The sequence below is a fragment of the Ammodytes marinus genome (assembly GCF_949987685.1).
Source record: "Ammodytes marinus genome assembly, chromosome: 4".
Lineage (NCBI taxonomy): Eukaryota > Metazoa > Chordata > Actinopteri > Uranoscopiformes > Ammodytidae > Ammodytes > Ammodytes marinus.
Window position 1 is genome coordinate 31763603 of NC_137233.1, and position 23613 is coordinate 31787215.

Consider the following 23613-nt stretch of genomic DNA (forward strand, 5'->3'; position numbering starts at 1 on the left):
CCACTGGATGTTATAACAAAATCAGAGTGTATATTTAAGCTTCACCTTGTGTGAGCCAAGTCTAAACTTTACTTAGAAAAACATTAAGCCGCTTGTTTCTGTACACCTTCAACTGTATACTGGTTCTATGTGAGGAAGCTACCATACATGGCCAGAGCCCTGGGTATGTTCTGAATGGAAATGATCAAGTTTTTTATATGTTTTCACTAGAAAAGTGCAGTATTGCAGCGCAGTTTTTTATTTTTATTTAGGGGACTATTTTCTCATGGGTTCAAATGGAGGTATGTGTCAGCAGCATAATTATATAATCTCTGGTGTGTGTAGCCAAGTAATGGCTTGGGATAGTGCAAATGTGTGCAAATATGTACTGTATTTGTTATGGAGGCAGAGTGTAGCTAAGCTCAGTCATTTTGGGGCGCAGTACAAGCCCCGTGGTCAGCTGCCTTGGAGATGAGTGAGGGCACATTTGTTTGTGTGCACATACAGGTGTGTGTGCACGTGGGGGAGCAATGCTTTTGAGTGTACTGAGCTGTGTTTAGCCTTTGATTGAGCTGTGATGGTCTGAAAAAAGGCAGCTCCTCCACTGTGTGTCTCTGGTCCTTCTCCCTGACCTCTAGAAAATGCTTTGTCTTCGGTTCTTTCCTCGAGCTGAGAAGAGAAAAAAAAATTTAGATTGATTGAACACTTCATTTGACAATCTTGAAATCCAGCACCTTTTCCAAATGGATGTATGTTTTTATTGATATGTCGGATTTACTGATAATTTTTAATTATTCATTACTGCCTTTTTAACACTGTGGAACTGGTGAAAAAACAGCATTATGTTTCGCCTTGTATGCAAATACAGTTGTGAAATAACAATAATGGAAATCTTGATCTTTTTTAAAGGGATTATTCAGCGTTACCTAGCACCACTTGAGACAGCTTATATTCGTCAGAGAAAGCAGTTACTCATGCTTGCACACTGAAATACCTTTCCTCTGCCATTTGTAACCTTTATTAGTTGGATGCTACTCACTGGCATAGAAAAAAGTGTAAATAAATGTTTGTATAAATAGGTGACAGTAATCTCCATTTAATTAAAATAAAAGCCTTTGAATGTTTTAATTTTTCTTTTCAGGTCCTCTGAGTCACTTCTCTGTGGTATTTCTTATTTGTGTCAGAGTAAACCAAATATGCATAATGGCTTTTTTTTGCGGATCTTGCTTATTATCTTTGAAAACACTTCAGCCTATTGCAAGTTGTGTTCAGCAACACACTGAGCTGGACATTAAATTCTGTTTCATTTAAGACAGTTCAGGAAAACTTATAGTATGTATAAGTCCTATAAATACTATTAAGGTAATATTTTCCTTTGAAAATTGAAATTGTTCACCCTTAGAGTAAAACTACGAAATGGACAATGCCTACACACAGGATGTGCATATTGCGCACCAGATTCTCATTAACCACTAATTGTCACCGTCTAATGCTGTACAAAACATGTTGCATGTAGTCAATTTACAGAACTGCTATAGTTGATCTGTATGTGAAGAAATTAGTTTGAATAACAGTGACTTGACCAAAGTGAAGCCCATGTTTTGAGATTGCGTGGCAGGCGAGCCCCAACCACACCGAGTTCTACCATCATCCAATGCTGTCTATATACTATCTATGGTGGCAGGCAGCTTACCTAAAGGCTGGAACACTGAGCTGCGGTGACCAGGGTCCTTCTGCAGCTGCAGCTCTCTGAGGGAAAAGACTGAAGCCGCTAAAGAGGAAGAGTAGGAAAACAGAAGACACCTATGAAGCACACTCTATATTCTATTCTACTCACACTCTATACAATCATAAGTGTGTTCTGCCTTCAATTTCTAAAGGTTTTTCATACAGGAATGCATTATTGCCACATGCAGTTATACAATAGATGTTATCATAACCCCAAGGTTATAGCTCGACATGCGAGCTTCAAAGACATAACCAGACATGTGATCGTGTTAATTCTTTTATTTTTCAGTTCTTGCTCGTGTGACTACTTTCTTTTTGAATCCTCTGTATTTTTGCAAAGTGTCCTTGGATTTCGTGAAAGGCGCTATATAAAATGAAGCTATTATTATTATTATTATTATTATTATTATTATTATTATTATTATTATTATTATTATTATTATTATTATTATTATTATTATTATAATAATAACCATTTTGTATAGTTTAAAACAAATCTGGAAACCACGTTTTATAGTTGCACAGTAACCTGTAATGTGTACATTACATTTTGCAATTCTACTTTCTTTTTTTTTAATGTTCAAACTTGTTACATTTCACAGGATTCAATGTTTTCATGTCCTTGGCCAAGAGTACATACTGCAATGTAGTGTGTGTGAGACAGTGGTAGCAAACCTTGGGTATAGGCTGTCATAATGCTTCATACTTTGCAGGTTGTGTAACAATATTACCTCATGCAGTACACTAATATTCGGCTTCTAATCCTTAAGGATTGGATGTGTGTTCATCTTTGTGGCAAGCTGGCAAGTCAAGTTACATTGTCACACACTTTGGCAGTAACTTCAGAAATTTCACAATCACAGACCATGCCTCACTTGGAGGTTCGAGAACAACTGACCAACATATTCAGCAGCTCAGCTGAACCATCAAAAAGAAGAGATTCACTATATCTAAAGAAGGTTTACATTCATATCGTAAAACTGACAAGTGTGAGTCTGTATGTGTGTATATATACATATATATATATATATATATATATATATTGCTTTTTGTTGCTCGTCTGTCAATAACAGTGATACTGTCAAATACTTGTTTTAATGTGTGACAACAAAGACTGGCAGTTAAATCAACAGGCAACATGCTAAAAATGCAAAACCTTTAACAAAACATCTAATTATAGCAAATAATTGGCCACGTAGGGTTTGTAAAGATTGTACCTGCTGGCACACTATTTAACAAGACCACTGGTAAACTCAGCAGGTACATTAAGCATAACCAATAGTGTAAATCTAGCAGTGTGTTCTGAACTGTTCAGACCGTTTCTTTACCTTTATCCCGTGCTAGTAATGGACACTTTTCTTGGAATTGTTGTTCAAAATGTGCAAATTGACATATGAACTGTGTGTTTTTTTTTAAATGGCCAAAGCTGAGATTTCAAGGTAGCACATTGACAGTGTCAGTGGCATTTGGCTGTGTCACATTCTAAGTGTGCTCAGAGCTGTTGTTGACCTCAAATACACATACAAGTTAATTTAAGGGTGTGTTCACCACCGTGTGCGTCTGTGTATTTATGTGTGTGTGTGTCTATGTCTTACTGTCTGCCAAATTGTGTATGTTATCCCCCAGGCTCTGGAAATAGGGGTGTCGTAGAGCAGCTTCAGCGGACCATCTGCACCTGGTGTCGTACTGCAATCAGAATACAGAAGCAAAGTGATTCAATTACGACCGCCTCTGAAATCACACTTCAGTTCTGTCTCATGTAAAGGTGCGTGAAGGCTTACTGTGACATACCAGCAATAGAGCAGTCAGTAAGTCAATCCCCTCTGTGTCCAACCTGATGGAAAGCAAAGCAATCACTTCAGTTTGTGTTGTGACTATTCAGGCCATTATTACACGAAGATACTGAAAATAAGAGTAAATAAAGGAGGGGTGAATCTTCTTAAGGTTCCTCCCCCCCCCCCCCCCCCGCCCCCCAAAGGATCCCAAAGTGATCTGTTGTTTTTATCTAAAGCAATATTCACTATAAGAATATCAATGTTAAAGAACAGATCATTTCTCAGTTCTTTTAATTGACACAACTTAATCATCCAAAAGTGTTGAAGTTTGTCTTGAGTTTACCAAAATATAAGATTAACAATAAACCATGTAACATATTCCACAAAGGGAAAGAGAAAACACCACTTCACATACGCATACAAGGTCTGTGTTCTAAGGCCAACTGTGGCAATGTTATTGTATACTACAGACTACACACTACCAAAGTATGAGAAAAACAACCCTCTATGTTTTTCTCCAATTTCACCTTTCTGTTCAAAAACGCCCCCTCATTAATTTAGCATTACTTCCACCTGTGAGGAGTCATACCCCCAGATACCCCTGGAATGTAATTGGTAGTATACAAACCAGCAGTTATATTCAGGGCCAATCAGAACAGACTGGGCTTTTTGGAAGGCGGGGCTTAAAGAGACAGGCGCTATAACTGAGCATTTCAGACAGAGGCTGAAAAGAGGCGATTCAGCAATGGCACAGTGACAAATTAAAAGGGTTTGTTTTTCGGAAACTAGGCTACACCATAAAAACAGTTTCTAGTAGAAACCCAAATTACAATTTTGAACCTAAAATGAGCAGAACATATTACTTTTAAACAAAGAACCCTGCTCTTTAATCATAACATTATCACATATTCTAGCCCCTTGAATTGTTATAATGTAGGGCATGGCAAGGACAAAAAGTTTCCTTGTGCGGTATAATCGTTAATGACCAAATACACATTTCCATCAAGCTCAGCTGTAGCTAATATTTATTGATGATTAGAACATGTCAACATTTTAAACAGCTAAATGAACAAACCAACCATGTTGACTTTGACATTGTCACTTGTGTTGTGTTACCTGGGCACGTGGTTGATGAGGGCTTGAGGTCTGTATTGAGGAAAGAGGTAAGACTTAAAGTCCTCATTACTGCTGATACCAGGCCATGTGTCTTCTGTTGGCGTGCCTAGAAGACCAAGAGACACAGAGGAAAGTGTTGGTGTAGCTGGCACCAGATATACTGTGACTTATAATATGTGTTCTTACGTGTCTTATGTTCCTGGATATTAGCCTGGCCTGTAAGATACGGTAATGTGCTACTATCTCACCTATAAGCCTAAAGACTAAGTGTAGCTCCTCCTTCACTGTGGCACCAGGAAACATGGGACGACCTGTTGCCATCTCAAACAGGATACAGCCTACGCCCCTGGAGGATGAGGGAGGAGATGAAGATGAAGCCAAAAAACAAGCTGTGTTCATCAAGTGCAAACAAGTGCGGCGTGAGTGGGAACAATGTAGCCTTTTATGATATCAACTGTGATGGGTTGTAAGACGCACATCATGTGGTCTGACGAGAGGAATACGTAGCTAAGGTGAGCTCACAAAAAGGATGTTGTGTTGCCAGTGAGTCATACTGTATTTTTAATCCTCAGTGGATTTTTACCCGGAGGCGCGCAGAGTTTCTCACCGTGGCAAGCTGCTAATGAGCAAAAACACATGAGGAAGAGTGTGTGACCAATAGACCAACGCTACATTTTTTATCACTATTTACTCATCTCTTACGACCTGGGAGATTTAAATATATGCATGATTCATGATCATTCTTGGTTGATCCTCAAGCTGTTAGACAGTTTAACTTACTGATAAAACAGCACAGCTCAGTACCAGGGCTGACACTCACTATATGCTCCGTTCAGATCCAGGTCTAGTTTTTTAATGGAAAAATTCAAATAAAAACTGGTGTGGCTATTTACTATCACTAGGTTCGAGCCTCTCCAAAAAATATCACTTCTCACTAGATAGAGATAATGTCAACCGTCACAATCACACAACATAGTATTTTTACCCCACCATGCTCTTCCACGTATAATAGTTGGGACAGTTTGCAGCGTAGGAGGTCCAACCAAAATAATCAGAAGTTAATTGTGGCACCGTGTGGAGCAGTCGGCTGTGTTTGAAGGCAAGTTCATGTTAGATCACTGATGAATCAGTCATCCATATTGTACTGCTCACCACATGTCGATGGGTGTGGAGTATTCTGTGGAGCCCAGCAGGACATCAGGGGGCCGGTACCATAGAGTCACCACCTCATTGGAGTAGGTCTTAGTGGGGACAGACTTGGCCCTCGCCAGGCCTGGACAAAACACAACACAGTCAGGGTTTAACCGTGTGAGGACTCAAGTTACAGCAGAATGGCTTTTTGCAAGGCTATTTTAATGCAAACCTGACATTTGGGCTAGTATTCCCTGCGGTACTACCTTTGGACCAAAATGAAAAGTTTGATCTATTTAAGTCTTTCCTTTGTTCCTTGTTGTTGCTTTGTGGTGAGTTGTGTCCTGTGTGTTCTCTGAGTTTCCTGTATTCCTTTTTTCCTTTTTGCCTTTTTTGTCATTTTTGGAGCAAATAAATCGTTGTTTCCTGAAACTGTCTGCAATTGGGTCCTACCTGCCTGCCTGCCTGCCACCCGCTAACCATAACAGCTACACCTCATAGCTACTTAGTCCAAACGTACTGTATACACAATGTGTCATCATAAAGTGATAAAGTGAGGGAATACTGGCGGGTTTATCAACGCTTTCCTTGCACAGAATTGAGAGAAACCCAGGGAGAGAGGCACAGTTGCTAGGATACAGGAAATAAGGGTGCTAAAGTAATCAGGACAGGAGATCTCCGAATGGCAGTAAAATATAATTGGAGGAAAACAGTGGCAGCAAAACGCGCTATTCCTCTATTCCCCGAGGGCCTGTGTCTTTTCGACCATATATGTGTGTTGTTGATGCCTAAGTATGCTATACATGTGAGCCCGCTGTGAGTTTTTTCCTACCAAAGTAGTTCTCTGTTGTTGTTGAACAAGTATTGTAAATGTTTATACTGTATGTACTGATAGGTGCTTCTTATTCTTTGTTAGCTTGTTTACCTTATTTTAAATACATTGTTATATTTTTCTTTTTTTAAATTGTACTCTTATTTAAATGTTGTTCTTATTTCTATTTTATTTGCCTTTTTTCCATACACCCTAAATGTGTGTTCGTTTGTGGTGATGTTATGTGTTTTTTTATCCTTTTCTTCAAAAACTGATTAAGTGTCAAAATAAAATTATAATAATCAGGACAGGAGATCTCCGAATGACATTACACATATAATTGGAAGACGACAGTGGAAGCAAAACGTTCTACCCCTAATTCCCAAGGGGCCTGTGTCTTTACGACCATATTTGTGTATACTGGACACATGTGAGCGTGCTGTGAGTTTTTTTTCTTACCGAAGTCGGCCAGTTTGAGTTCTCCCTTGTCGTTGATGAGCAGGTTCTGAGGCTTCAGATCTCTGTGGAGGATTTTCCTGATATGACAGTAGGACAGGCCACGCAACAGCTGGAACATGAAGATCTGTGGGAGGGAAAGTGAAAATGTTGAATATAAACAATGACTGTATACTGTAGATTATAATGGATTTTTAAAACCACCGCGGGTGCCATATAGTTATAGGAAAACACCTCTAGCATACTCTATGACAGGGGTGGCCAACCCGCGGCTCGCGAGCCGCATGCGGCTCTTTGCCCAGCTTCGTGCGGCTCTTCAGTTCATATCAAATTATGTGATTATAATTTTTTTTTTTTTTTTTTTTTTTATACTTTTTTTTTTGTGGGCCTATGTGTGTGCATGTTCGCAAACGTTTCATGCGGCTCTTACGTTCGTTTTACATGTTGTCTATTATTTCATTTTTTATTTTATTAATGTGTAGGCCCTATGTGTATGCCTGTTCGCAAATGTTTAATTGAGGACGCAACATAACGTTCGCAAACGTTTGGTGCGGACGCAACATAAAACTGCCCGCTCAGCTTGGAGGGAGGTTTTCCGTGAGTAAACTATTTGTGTCAAGTTCGCTCCGAAAAAGAGTGGGAGAGTTCATATTTTTTGTTGAATGTTATGGCAGGCCATTCTGCCTTATATGCCAGGTGTCATTTGCGCATTTCAAGGCTTCAAATCTTCGGCGCCACTTCAGCTCTCTCCATGCTAAAAGTAAGTCCCACAAAGCAACATGCATAGTAAGAGAAAAACGCTATTTTAAATTGTTATATTTATTTTTGTTTGTGGACTTGGTTGAACTGAGAGTTTGTGTGTGAGGCAGTGCACACAATGTTCATTGTTGAAAATGACTGCCCTGTCGTCTTTAGTACTGTAGGTGTCCAGTCCTGTCATTATCACAGGGGCGGCCTTAACGATCTGGGGGCCCGTTTCAAGTCCTAGTGTGGGGCCCCCTTTTTTTTTTTTTTTTTTTTTAATAAATAATGCTTGTGCATGCATGTGCAAGCTCCCCGCGAAAATAAAAAACGCCCCCCCCCCCCTGAAATCTTACTGGCCACCCCAGTGTCCCTCCCCCCAGTTCAAATGTTATTTTTTATTTTCATTTTATTTTTTTAATTAAATTTTTTTCCTGCTATGTGTCCTAGTTCAGAGATGATATGTATTTTTTTTTCTTTCTTAACCTTTTTTGATAGGTAGTTGCCAAGTTCATCACACAAACACTCCAATCCACTGATATGAGATCAGTTTGCAATTTTCAATTACTAAATTAATGGTAGGACTGTGGCCACTAGAACTGGTCTCTGGTCAGCAAAGGTCTTGAAAACAGCATAAGTGTGCTTTTGACATGCGTGCCACCCATGCATGTGTATAGGCACGTGTCCCAGCAGATTTTTTAAATCTGAATAAAAAAAATAAAGTTTGTAGTTAGCGAGTGTAACATGTTCTTAGCAAGGGCAGACTTTCATAAATAAAGGTTTATTTTTTTAGCAAGATATTTGGTCAAAAGCTAGTGGTCATCCGTCCCTCTGTGCAGTTGTTAGGCATCTGGCTGCTAGCAAGTTATGTTGTCTTGCTAATTTTACTATTCATCTGAGCTGAAATAAATGACTTTTTCCTTTATTATCTTCGCCAGAATGCATCAGAATGCTTAGATTACATGTTAAAAACACAAAAAAATCTTCAGGGGGGGATGCCCCCAGACCCCCCTTCAAGGGTTTAGTTTTCTGACAAACATTACAATGGATACTAACATGATTTGGGCATTTGGGATTATAAATCATCTTTGAATTGGTTGTACAGCATATCACATGCTATTCATTCAGGGGTGCGATGGCTACCCCACTCTAACTCTGTGGCCCACCTTGGCCACCCCCAGTCAAAATTTCCTGGAATCGCCACTGTGTGTACCCGTGTGTACGATGTGGCTCTTTGCAGTAACACAGTAAACAAATTTGGCTCTTTGTCTCTGACTGGTTGGCCACCCCTGCTCTATGACCATTATCAAGCTTTCACCTGCATTTTCTCCCTCCTATTCAACTCTCCCCTCCATCTGACCCCTGTATGCCTGTTACTAAAAAACATTAAAATACGAACTAAAAATAGTCAATATAATTTAGGGAATAAGACTTTCAAGTTTGGCTAAAAAAAAAAAGATTAAAAAAATATGCCTTGGGAAATTTTGAAAAACACAAGTCATTTGAGGCGACACACTGCAGACAAAATCCTTCTTTTTTTTAAAGCACTGGACAGTTTTGAGATCTGTGTCTATTTTGCATTTTGTCTTCTTTCATAATAGTATAAATAAAAGGTCCAATAAAAATGTAGTTGTTTATTTAACTAATCCTTGTCTGTTTGCGTCTGTATATTTATCCCATACAACCATCTTTAACAGCTAATACCCCCCCCCCTCCCAAAAAAAAAAGCAAGTTCTCAAATCAGTCTTAATTAGAAATTTGATGCACAACCTCATGTCTCAATTGACCACGTACAAATCTCAATATTTTAGTCACAAAGTGATCACTATATGTGGGTTTGCGTCAATCTCAGCAAATAGAAAATGTATAAAATTGCCAGGATTCAAATGAGTCAAACGAGTTCCTTTCCTATTTTCCTTCTGGAATCCAGAATATTTAATAATTTTAATTTTAATATTTAATAATTTTATAATAATTAATTATTTTAATAATAATTCATTCCACAATATAACGCCAGCAGCAGCAGCAGCAGCAGGGAGGGACAGAGTTAACATAGGTTTATGGGTGTGGCTCACCTTGACATTATGCATGCTCATGAGATTCCCGCAGTTGTCCAAGTACTGTTTAAGGTCACTGTCCTAAGAGACACAAAAGCCAAAGTGTTCACACTCCAATCCATCACAAAATCTGCTTTGTTACAGTTGCTCCAATTTACAAAACATGAAGAAACATCTAACATTATAACATATAAGATTTAGAGATGTTGTAGCTTAATAAATACAGTTCTGGAAAAAAATTAAGAGACCACTCCAAATGTTTAGTGAGTAGAATGAACATTTTGGTTTTATAATATAAACTACTGACAACATTTCTACCAAATTCCAATACATTTGTTGTCATTAAGTGCATTTTCAATAAGTTATGGAGAGATGAAGATTTAAGAAAAATACAGACTGGTCTCTTAATTTTTTTCCAGAGCTGTAGGTATATCAAAAAGAACACACACAAATATATAAAAAAAAAATAGAAGTTAAAAGTAGGAAATAAGAGAAAAAATAGTCTGATGGACTCTCTAACAGGCAGTATGCACGGTGACCAGAGGCCAACAGCTTTCCCCCAGCATGCTGAACTAGTACGCACCAGATACTCAAAGACCAGAGTGAGGCAGCGCTCGGTGTGGATGATGTCGTGCAGCGTGACGATGTTGGCATGTTTCAGGTTCTTCAGTAGAGACACTGGTTGGACAAGGAGACAGGAGAGATCTTGTCTTCACTCATTCCATACACAATTCTAGTCATTTTATAGCACAATACATACTACTCTTTATAGAATAAATGTTTTGCAGTTATCATGCCTAATCATAACAATCGCCATTTATACTGTTAGGAAATGATACAATTATTGCACTGTGACTTTGACACTCAATAAAGAGGCAGAAATAAAATGTTAAAGTTATTTGTTTTTACCCCGAGCTGTTTTCCCACCACCCATGTTTCATTTTCAATCATTTACCAGCTGAGTAGTTCTTCCACTTAATTTATGGATTGCACATAAGCGCTCATCAAAAACACACTCAAAAATCAAGTTTATTATGTGCATGCCCGAGTAACGAGGGCATGTAAGTGTCCATTAAACTACATATAAGTGGGAGGGATAGATGAAAACGTGCTCCAGTCACTGTCTCCTACAAAGGTTTGCCCTAAAATAAAATAATCGTCCACCTGAGGGCAGCACCTCTAGACTGGAAAATGTGTGTCTTTGCTGATTGTGTGTGTGTGTGTGTGTGTGTGTGTGTGTGGGTGTGCGTGCGTGCGTGCGTGTGTGTGTGTGTGTGCGTGCGTGCGTGCGTGTGTGTCTTTACCCTCTCTGATAGCAGTGCAAGGTGCTCCCTCCTCGTGCTCCAGCCGAATCTCCTTCAAAGCCACCAGGTTCTCTGTTAGTTTGCTCCGCCCTTTGAACACTGTGGCGTAGGTCCCCTGTGAAAACACAACTCTAGGTGACATTCTGATAATACTTCACCCTGAAGAGCTGTTGTGTAGGGGAAAGTATTATGGCCATGGGAGAGAAATAAAAAATATTATAATATGCACTTTGAGGGAAATCAAAAAAAATATGTTGAGATTAAACTAGACAGTTAAAGACTGCTGTAAAGTTAGAAAGATGTTGACAGATCAATAACTCATAAGCAAAACGTTATTAAAACGTTTTTTCTCTCCAGCGTTGTACTTACTACCAGACGGTACTCTCGTCTAACAGCCCGCTGCACATAGAGAGCAATATATTATCAGTCTGGTTTCAGTAAAAAAAAATAGGTTGTATCCAATTGTCTGTCTTACGACGGTTATCGATCCCAGGGGTTTGAATTTGGCAGCATCTTTCCTTGTTTACCGATTTAAGTTTATTTTCGACAATTCAACTTTATTGGTATTCCTCCTCTATTTTCCCTTCCCTCCCATGGCCCATCATACCCCTCTGTAATTGTGTGAAATGCCAGCAGGTGTTCTTCTTCTATTAATAGAATACAATAATTAAGTTAATTTGATAGGATGCTGTTTACTTTTACTGTCTCTTTACTTTCTCATCATCATACATTGCACGTACATCGCAACGGATAATTCATTCCAACCGACTGAATGAGGACAGAAGTTTGAACCGCCATTATCTAAGAGTGGCATCAAAACTTACGCAAACCCTTAAAGATCTCCTATTATACTACTTTTCTGGTCTTATTTTCTTGTTAAAAACTGCTATAGAGCAACCTGACACGAATCACATCACAAAAAACCATGTAGATTTTCGGGACACTCTTCCTCTCACCCTAGTGAGCACAGCAGTCTGCTCCACACACTGATTTGAGCTTCTCCGCCCTCCCCCCACTCCCCCATGGTTATCTCTATAACATTACATTTTTCTTATTTTAGTTATTTACATTGCACCTGCTTTTATACACTCATTTTAATGTTTAACTTTGTTTTAATATATTGTCTTTGCTTTTTGTTGCTTTATTGCTACACTTGTTGTTAATTTGCTCGTAATTTTATTGCAAAGTGTAATATAAAATAAATGTATTATTACTATTATTAAATATCTTGGCTTTGCAATGCTGAAAGGCCATCTTGCATTATGTAGTAGGTGTTCTAATAAGTGCACTTAATAAGTGCAAATGAGCTGTTGCATGCTGGAAAGAGATCACAGCATGCCTCTGTGAATGTCAGGCTATGATAATTGACAGCATAAGCAGCTCTTTTGGATCCCTCACTAACTGCTGAACCTTGTGACTTGAGACTAACACAGACATCCTCTGTAACGAATCACTGCTGACTCTGTACAAGACAGTTACCGCTCTCAGATGAATGGTGAAGGATTAAAGGTGGAGTCAGCGATTTGCTGGAGAAGGCCCGCTAACAAAATCACTTATTATTACCTGTCCGTGCTGAGTGTGTGCTGGAAAAAAGCAAATCTGGTGAAAATACACAGTCTAATCTCTGTAAACTAGTATGTAAACAACGGTCATGTAAACAAAAGGGGCCCACTTTGCTCGCAACATGCCAGTTTAAAGAGCCCAGGCTGTGTTTGAACAGTTTTCTTTTTTTAAAGCTGTACACACACACAGTAAGGACAGAATAGCTGACTACCCCTTTAAGTGCACAGGCTGTGTCATGCAATCCTAAGGCCCTCCTCGTCCAGGGCATGACCTTGCATTGTGATCAGAGCACAACACATGCCCATGGTGCGAATGCAGATTTTTAAGGCCAAGTCCAACTAATGCAAAGAAATGGACACGTCATGTGGGTTACTATCTTTTGCCTTCTAAAGTCTAATAAACAAACACAGTGGGTGGACCTCCATGTTGACGGGCCTTTGTTTTTTCCCTGAGAGACTCGACTCACAGCTAGGCCTGGTTGTATTTTAATGAGGACTCGCAGACAACTTGATCAGCGTGGTGGATTATATTTTTCATGCTCGGTGGCTGCTAGTGGGTAGTAGCAGTCGACCACACTCGTTCTCTCACCGTGCTGCCTGTCAGCTGTGTCTGGGGAGATGTTAAAAGTTGAATGTGTGAGTAATTGGCAAGAGACTCACCTCACCCAGTTTGCCGAGCTTTACGTACGTCTCCAGTTTCCCAAAGCCTATGTCAGACTGCAGGCCAAAAAGAAAAAAGACAGGTTCATCTTACAGGTCTTAAGGTTTAAAGTATCTCCTGTAGATCACACCTTAGAGATCATTAGGACAGTCAAAAGATCATACTGCTCAAAATGTATTTGTATTAAAAGCTGAAAAAGAATGTGTATTTTAAAACAAAACAACAAGCCGAATAAACAGAAAGCCAGTACAGCTGACAATATGAGACGAACTATTGATAAGGTTCTTTGTAAATATACGAACGATAGATAGATAGATAGATAGATAGATAGATAGATAGATAGATAGATAGATAGATAGATAGATAGATAGATAGATAGATAGATAGATAGATAGATAGATAGATAGATAGATAGATAGATAGATAGATAGATAGATAGATAGATAGATAGATAGATAGATAGATAATTAGATAGATAATTAGATAGATAATTAGATAGTTATATAACTCCCTAACCAGTGAGGCACGTCGAGACATGCGACTTATAGGTTTGCAGAGGGGTGAATGGTCGCTCTCCAGCTGCAGTTTCTTGAGGAACTCTGGAGGCAGGCGGATGTCCATGGGCAGAGACATGCGCTTACTCACATCCTGCAGGGAGGGAAACACAACAGGCCTACTATCTGCTTATCCGTCTTTTAGTGATAGTGGAGTTACACGTCTTTTCACACTTAATAAATAAATAAATACGTTCCTTATTCATATGAATGTCAAGAGATATGCACAAATGCTTTCAATAAAAAATATTTGAAACAATAAATAAATAAATACATCTTCAGCACAAAACATTAGAACCCTTCATGTTTTTTTTTATCCCAAATGACTGTCAAACTCCATGCCATATAGTCCACTCCAACAGCCTGCAATCTGCTCAATTAGTTCTATTGCTATATGTCCTTCTATTATTATTAAAACAACACTGAGAAGCAGTATTATAATTGACACTTTAACACATTTGTTTCTGTGCATGGTCCTACAGTACATTCTTATTAGGTTTACTTTACCAAAATGTTAATAATCACTTTATTGAAAGCTGATGAATAACTTTCCCAAAAAAGTGAACGGCTCTGAAAATGCAGAAACACATTTCTCTCCAGCAAGATTTTTTTTTTCATAAATTATTTTTTTAATTTTTTATTTTTTTTCAAACATTAAAAGATTTTTTTTTTTTTTTACAATAAACAAGTTTCCTTGTAACTAATACTACAAGGAATAATACTGACGGATGAGCTGCTCTGCTAACGTGCTGCTCTATGCAGCCTGTGACATTCCTACATTCATTCCTTTCTGTCAAAAATAATGTCCAAACATTTTTCTTAGCTTTTGTTATTAAAAGTTTGTTTTGGGGAATATAATAACCATATCAAAATAGCGTTGTTTTCACTGATGGTCTTGTTTTCTGTTACAGGTCATTTATGATCATCGGAGGAAAAAACTAGATTGTTTAATGAAAATTTTAAAGTTCCTCGTAGGAGGTTTAATGTTGGCTAAACAGGTAAATTAGCTATTCTCCATCACAGGTTGAAAATACATGGTTTCCAATAGCTGTATTCTTACATGTTGTATCTTCTCAGCTCGACAGACACAGTTACGTATATCGAAAACAGTCAGGAAGGTGTGTGAAGCCAACAACATGGACTGTGTGAGCTCTGGGCCAGGTCTGTTGATAACTCATTTAGGTAACATCTAAATCTGTTGAAAGAGTTCTGTTGAATATCAACTAAACATCTATTAATAGATAAACTTATAGTTAACTAGCAGTGAGTTGAATACATGTTACTTATCTATTGAGATAGTTCTGTTGAATATCAACTCATTCACTGTTGACATGCAACTGCATATCTACTGATATGCAGTTGAGTGTCAACAGTGGACTATCAAAATAAATAAAATTGTTACCTTAATTAACTCCAAATAGAAACATTAAGCTTTAACTGTCTCATATTCAAGTTCTGCACATGAAATACGAAAAAGATTTGTTACTGCACTGATGATTAATAAAAGATTGTTACATTTTCTCTCATTTCTGTGTAAAACACATCAACGTACTATGGATTATTATAAAATGAGTGGCATGGCATTCTCACTAGACAAGCCACTGTGGATTGTCTAAGCTCCCAGCCCCTATCTCTGTCGCACCATTATTTCTGTCTTTGGCATCACCCCCCCAGTGCTGTCTGAGCTGTCACTTCCATCTGGCATAGCTTCACTTTTATTGTCTGGTACGAGCTGTGTGAAGTATGAGAAAAGACCAGAAGTGAATCACTTTTTTCTGAAAAGGTGGAACTGTGAAATTTCCAATAAGAAGTCTGGCGCTATGGGGGAATGTGGCCCAGCCTGTGAGGTGACTCATCTCAGTGAGCCAGGCAGAGGTGGGAATGGAGAAATGACTCCTGGGGAAGAGTGTAATACAGGCGAACGAGCCACGGTCGACATCTGTGCCGGACTGACATTTCATATGCACTTGAAGAACGTACACAGCTCCTTATCAGGGGCCGTATTCACAAAACATTTTATCTTAGCGCTAAGAGTACTCCTAAGGAGCACTAAAAGTTCTTAGTAAGGAGTAATTTCTTAAAACCTATTCACAAAGCTGATAAGACCAACTTTTACTAAGGAATGGGAGGGACTCCTAAGGTAAGACTAGAGGGCGGTGTTGACCCTGTTGCTATGGATGATGTCATATTCATACCTTCTATGCCCACAGTGATTGGCTGAGAGGGAATGAGAGCTAAGAGTGAATTTATGATAGAAACACTGTGGGAGATATCCATATTGTGTTGCTGTATTAAAGTAAAGAGTTTTATATACAATTAATGACAAGTGACACTGATTTAACATGACACCAAGATACTGCAGGGTTTCCCACACATTCGTTCACAATTAACCTACAATAGTGCACGCCATGCACTCTCACTGTATTTCTCTCAACGGTGGACTATGCAGCAATAGTCAGACAGCGCCAAACCAGGAAATTCACAATTTAGAAACAACAGCCGGCGAAATCATAAAGTGCATGCGGAAGGAAAAAGGCGAGACGCGCAACTATACAGTAGCGGATCTGTGGAACGGAGGAGATGGTGCGAAGCGCCACATATAGGCCTACTCTAGTAACACATTAACCCAAACGTGACACCAACAGTAACTTTCAGTGCATCGTAAACCCAAAGCAACTGCAGGAAAAGGAACTTAATAAATCATTTTTTATATAAATATAATAAATATAAATGTGTCTATACTTTCTAAATATAGCTTTACTAAGATCATTAAACCCTTGCAGCTATTAAGGTACCTTTTGTAAAGCTCACTAGCATTAAATCTCTCCAAAACACCATCAAATGACTGTCTATGATTTACTCTTAGTTACTCCTCTCGAGGACTCCTAGCTTTTCATAGATTTAGGAGCTAGTTTTAGCGCTAAAATGCTTTGTGAATTACACTTTTCTTAAAAAGTTAGGAGTCCTAAAATTAGGAGTGAAACGCCCCTTATTTTTGAGAGTTACTCCTAAATCAGCACGTTAGGACCTACTCTTAGCCTTAAAATGTTTTGTGAATACGGCCCCAGTTCTTAATCGGGAACACGTAAATAACCGCGGAAGAAAAAGGTTGGCACCTTGTGACTACGGCATGACCGGAAATAACACTGTGAAATATGGAAAAGCTAGGAAAACTAATGAACACTATTAACCTCTGTATGAGCCGGTGCTACTGACCTCCATGGAGAAACGTCTGTGTTGTGCCTTGCTGTGGTAGTGGAGGTGGGATGGAGACTGGGCTCCAGGTGTGGTTGATTCAGGGCTTACTGGACTGGCATCGGCAGACGGAGGACCCAACCTATCTGGAGTCAGGCCTGGCAATAGAGAATCATAAAAACTTGACATTTGCAGATGCACAGACAGTAATAATGACAATGATTATTCCCTAAGTCTCTGGAACACAAATGTGTCATCCCAAAAAGCCACTGCTTTAATGACTGTAAAGGCCATGATGGCATATGATTCACACTTATTTGGTACTGTATCTTTCAGTGACAACTTGTGCCCTATGAACACATCCACTTTCCTTGATTTTCTCCACTCAATTATTTAGTTTACCAAAAGTTAGTGGCTACAGAGACACTTTTAGAGCTGACATTAAACACATCGATCCCCCGGGGCTGAGAAAAAATCATTGAAGCCATCAGACCCTGACAAATAATTAGTAGATAAAGTGAAAAATGTCATTACTCACTTCTTACCAACATTTTTATATTAAATCACCCCTGGCCTTATCTTTATTTTTGTCTTGGCAGCTTTAATCTTTCTGAATTCTTATGCTACCCTGTTTGTCGTCTTTATGTTAAGTTACGGCTTTAATACTGGAAAATGTTCATGGGTCCCCAGCTGTTTCAGATGAATGCTAATGTCTTCTGAACTTAAAAAATACGCAAGTGCTTACAAACAAGAAGTGTGTGATTAACTTGTTGTAGATTCTCTCACATAAACAGATGTGTATTAAGGGGTTATGGGGATGCCTCCATTGCAGTAGCATACATGCCTTTTATTCAAAAATGTAACTATGTGTCAGGGCTAGGATGGTTACTTCACAGTCTCCATTTAATACCATTGACAAAGCTAAAGAATATCCGATACATCTAACGAACGCTAAATAAAATGGACTCTCTGTTTCTTGATTTCAGGGACGAGCCCCTCATCAAGACAACATTTATTGTGTGAGCGCACGAGCATAGCAGTGTAGCAAGCTTTTCCAGCCATGTTGTGGGGGGAAGAATGGACTTTTATCCTCATCATTATACAACATTGCTTGTGTTGTGTCTTGTGTGTTTGATGCCTGGCTGCCGGGTATCTTTTGAATGTGCTTTGCTCTGAAGGTTTTCAGCTGGGTTTTTTGATCTCATGTTATACAATGGTGAGTGTTGGCAGGCGCGCGGCAATGTGAAGTGGACAGCATGTTTTTCTCAATTGTATCGGCAGCATCCATCTAGACATGTGCATATGTCTTTTTACAACCGTTCCCATGCAATGGCTTTACAAGTGAAGAGAGTACCACTGCCATAAAAAAAGGCTTGTATATCCCTTTAAAGCCCTTCTACACGCAGAGGTTCATATGTAGGCCATACACGCAAACATTAATGTCAACTGCTTGATTTATGGCCACTGTAGGACATTCAACAGTGTTGTACAGTACACTAACTAATTAGTTAAACACACACACACACACACACACACACACACACAAACACACACACACACACACACCTCATACGATATATCAAGCTGCTTGTGTTTTGATGACAATAAGGGCCAAGGTGGGTTTTAGATTTAAAATGCTCTGATGAGTTTAGAAAGCCGTTTTTATTAACAATGCTACAGGAGGGCTTCTAATAGGTCACTTTCTGTCGTATTGATTGGCAGTGTAAATGGGCTGTGGGGATGAAATAACAACCTGTTTGGCAGCCATTTGAATATCAGAGCTACAGCGCTCCTTTGATCTCCCAATGCTAATTAGGGTCGGTGATATGAGCTCACACACACACACACACACACACACACACACACACACACACACACGCACACACACACACACACACACACACACACACACACACACACACACACTCACACACACACACACACACACACACACACACACACACACACACACACACACACACACTCACACACCACGCACCACACACCGCACAGTGCATGATTACAATGAGATTTGGATGGATGTCTGTCTGGTAGACAGCTTGTTAAGAAAAGGACAATCTAATATGGTGCACAACAAGATGTTTTTTTTTCAGCATTTCATTCTGAAGCAGAGGTTACAGTGAGAGGGAGAAATAGGCAGAGAGGATGCAGCCATGGGGTTGGGTTTTTCAATAAGCTTCACAAATAATGGCATAATGAACCCATAAACTATTTACTATTTTTTTTATAAAGTTCAACATTTCAAATTGAACTGCTGTTGTTAGACTAAGTTCTTGGAATGAAGTTTTAATTGACTTTAAAAACGCTGTATTTAGTTTTTACTGCCACAGGCAACTTTTCAATAGAAGAAAATACTGATTAAATAAAGATTGATACTTTTCACGATGATCGAGCGATGCCATTTCTTCAACTGTCCATCCCTAGTGCACACATAGATGTGTAGCTCACAGAGTTAGGGTTAAGGGTTATGGCCCATGATTAGACTGTTTCAAAGGGCTTAAATCAACAGACTTGAATAATGATAAATAATTGGTTATTCCTTCAAAAGCAGTGTCCACGTCTTGCAGCATATTCTCTGCAGAGACAATTAGGTGTTAGCTCTGATCAAGAAGGAGCTCTCAACAAAGCGCTGATGTGTCATGGTGGCGTGTGTGCTTACTCTGATCATTACATGCACACGTTCTCAAGGGAACTAAGGGAAAACTAAACAGCTTTTAATGAACGAATATATGGAAAGTGAACGAGGGGATTCTGCCTAATAAAAAAATATCAGTGAGTCAGCCACTAAGTCCTGGTTACCCACTGAGTACAAACTCAAATAAAGCAATACACTCTCATGTAATTGTGTGTGTTGTGTTACTGTGTGTGTGTGTGTGTGTGTGTGTGTGTGTATATGCAGCCTAGGAGGATGCTAATGAGTTCATCGTGCTCAGTGGTCTGAGACAAATTATTTTTTTGTGTGTTTGTCAGCAGGATCCAGCTGCTCTTGTTTTTAAATGTTAGAAACAAATGTTAGAGAGCACAGTGATCTGTTAAGAATAAGGAAAAAACTCACCTGGGCTGTATATCTAATGAGACTTATACACACCATTATGGAGATGTAGACAAGACCGCTTTCATTTTTAGTGCCATGAGGTAGATGAAGAGAATAATGCCGCGCTTGCACCTCTGCAGCTATCATGCTGTATCACGTTTGCTTAATCCGTACTCGAACAGAAGTGTCAAAACCATCATGTGATCTATTTTTTTTTTACCTCCGTACAGAAAAAAGGCTATATGCAAATGAACATGTTTCCCAAAAGGTCAAATCATTCGTTAGACCATACGTAGACCATTGTGTAACATCTCACTGTTACAGAAATGGGCATGGTGATGATGTAAAGAGCAGGGTGTGTGGATGAGAGCTAATAAGAGAGAGAAGATAGTGTGGCTCAGGTCCTTCCTCTGGCAGCATCTGAAGTCTACCTTCATGTTTTTATTGTCTGCATGCAAACAACATTTTTTGTCAATGATTGTACTCCTTTGTGATTTTTCTATCGGTCTGTCCTGCAGATGGGTCATCTATTTCGTGTCTATCCATTACTCTCCCTGAGGTTTCTCAACACACTTGTAGTTTTTCCTCAGTCGAGCTAAGGGTCTAAGGGCAGAGGGTGTCCATACTGTTTTCTGCTGTGAAGTGGAAATGTCTTTGTGTAAAATTGGGCTATATAAATAAAACTGATTTGATTTGATGATGAAGAGAGGGATTGTAAATAACAGACAGGCTACCGGGTTTGGGTCAAAACGCCTTCTCCCTTTGCGTCTCCTTGCTTTTTCGTCACTCATTTGTTGATCTGCATTTCTCTGTCCTCCTCTCCCCTCTATGTCTCGTTCTCTCTCTCTCCTGACCTTCTGCAGCACACACTGATGGGGACAGATCTCCTCTAGGGAGGTTCAACCTTATATCCAGCTGCTTCCCTCCAACAGGCAGCCAAATAACAATCACACGGGAGGCAGAAGCTTCATTTGCTTCATTTTGATTAGTTGACTCAAATATATAATGTATATAATGAACATTATTTTCAGAAGTGTTATTATTATTTCCATGTCTGTATTTTAAATCTGTTTTTGATTGGCCTTGTGTTATATTCTAATTATTTGTATTTTTGATTTTCACAGGTTGTGAGATGTAATCATCTTCGTTTAAACAAAACAGGCCTGAAATATTTAAATTTATGTGTAGCAAATCTCACATATACTGTATGAAGGTTTACATTATTACAAATATCCAAGCCTTAGCCGAAGATGATAAAATCTAATCCTTATTCACACTTTAAGCAAATATCCATAATCAACGATGCACAGGATGAGGGTGCTAACTATCCTGGTATAGCTCTGTGATTTAAAGGAACATATACGCACTCACTGAATTCTTTTTTCGCTCCATCTCTCTGTAGTATCTTCACTGTAAAAAAAAAATCTACATTATAAAGCAGAGACACTTGGAAAACCTCATTCTGAGTGCATTCAGTTTTCTTTCTGCATTATCTGTCCCTACTTATCCCACCATAACCCTCATTTCACCTGCTGATCCTCGGTGGCTCACTGCCGGTGCTGGTACCAGTTGCAGCCGTAAATGCCCCAGTTAATCTGTGAAGGGCTGCTACATACACGGAAGGAAGTTAAGGCTTTTGTATTGGGTAAAAACCCACAGCTGTTGCACTTTGAGCTCTATTATTAGACATGAGCTGTTTCATTTGAACCTGGACCAATAAGACATAAGGAAGTGGAGCTCAGGGTTCAGGACTTTGAACAAGCATAAATTAACCAGTGGTTTATTGGTCATGAAATGTTGGCCATGCTGTCAGAAACTGAAAATCACTCAGACAGATAGAAGAGCTACAACAAATATCTTACAGATTTTGGTTGGGTTAAATGTTACATATCAGCAGCTCAAAGTTTGTGTAAATTATCCAAGTATTCCTTTGAGTTACAGTATGTGTGTATGATATTGCTGTGTACACTTTAGATCCAATCCCAACCCGAGGCATCAATGCAGAAAGCAATGTCAAATTTAGTTTGGTGAAAAAAAATATTGGTAAGTAGGAATTTGGATGGGTGTGTGTTAGCATAATCAGACTGTTATGCTACAGACTGAACATTACCATGATCTTTCTTCTTACATTAATAACCAGGATGCTTGAAGCTACATTGTTGGTTGTAATGGCTAACATGTAGCAAACTGGCTGCAGTTTTCCCAGCACAGAGACACAGAGCAACAAAAGCAAACCTTTGGGGTTTTTCTTTTTCTGGTTTCCTTATGAATTTATGTCCAATATCCTCTCTGATTTTAGTTTTTTGTGTTGGTCTCCTAGCCTGGCATTCCCAGACCTGCCACTAGGCGCTGGCAAATTAAATTTGCTGCGCCTGTTGGTCTGGACACTCTCCATTGAAGCTTTTTCAGAAAGTCCAGAAATCCTGGCTCACGTTTCAAATGGTTCTATCTAATATGGGCGCGCCAGAGCCCTTTGTATGGTGCTCTGGGGAGGACGTAACCGGATGACGACAGTGACGTGCATGCAACGTCAAAGCCGTGATAGTAAACATCAAAGATGGCTGCGGATATGTTGTGTGAGTTTGAGACTGCTTTGGCCTCGACCCTTAACGATTTGGAAGACGGCACTCAAATCTATCATTAGCAAGTAAGTGGAATGTTCTGTTTTGCCGACCGACCATGGCAAAAGTTTAATTTAACACTTTAACAGCTGTTCGTTAAACGAACAGGGCTTAATACGTCACCTTGTGCATCACTCTGATTGGTTGTAGTGCTATCCAACTGCGTGCAGTGGCATTTGAAATGCACGAGTAGGAGCCGCCCCTTGAGTTGGAAATTACTATTGATCGTGGCCAGACCCTCTATCGTTCAAGATATCAGGGTCTGGATTTCCAGGCTATTGGTCTCCATCAATGCCTAGGAAAACTGTTGAGGCTCAATGCTACACTGTGTTCACTGGCCATATACTATAGTTGCTATTAGTTTTGCCTGTCTGTCATTTCGTGCTGGGCAAGATGTGCTAAACAATTCAGTGATGGGTGCAACCCCCCCTTCACCTAATACACCTCCAGACCTCATCACTTTATCATCAGCATCATCCAGACATTCAGCTTACCAACACCAGTGTCTAGACTCCATCTTGAATTCCTTACCGCCTTAAGTCTTTGGCGATGGAGTCTAATCGCCAACTTACTTTGATCTTATCATGGGCACATTTCAGTAAATTAATTGTTCATTCTTCAACCTCCCGATTGAACTTTCGTTAGCATTACTATAATGAACGTCAGGGAACATCATCTTTTAGGGGGAGTATATCTTTATTTTATGGAAAGCATTCCCACAGCTAAATGGGGAGATGAGGGGTTCTTACCCTGAGTATGGTGTATGTTGAGCTGGTTGATCTGCTCGGTGAACTCATTCTCCTCAATGGTCTCAGTGCGAGGGACAGACAGAGAGAAACGCCTTTTAAAGTTCTTCATCTTGTTCAT

The 23613-nt window shown here is 39.3% G+C and overlaps 1 protein-coding gene across 1 annotated transcript; it reads right to left on the minus strand.

Moving 5' to 3' along the window:
* Window positions 1–613: 613 nt before the first annotated feature.
* cdk18 (cyclin dependent kinase 18) lies at window positions 614–23613 on the minus strand (the record flags this gene model as incomplete). The annotated part of the gene is made up of 15 exons (XM_080025700.1): window positions 614–648; window positions 1673–1750; window positions 3303–3393; window positions 3499–3541; window positions 4599–4704; window positions 4847–4944; window positions 5751–5871; window positions 7000–7123; window positions 9813–9875; window positions 10378–10472; window positions 11099–11213; window positions 13321–13377; window positions 13838–13969; window positions 17092–17228; window positions 23496–23613. The coding sequence occupies 15 exons, from the start codon at window positions 23611–23613 to the stop codon at window positions 614–616; spliced, it is 1413 nt and encodes a 470-aa protein (XP_079881826.1).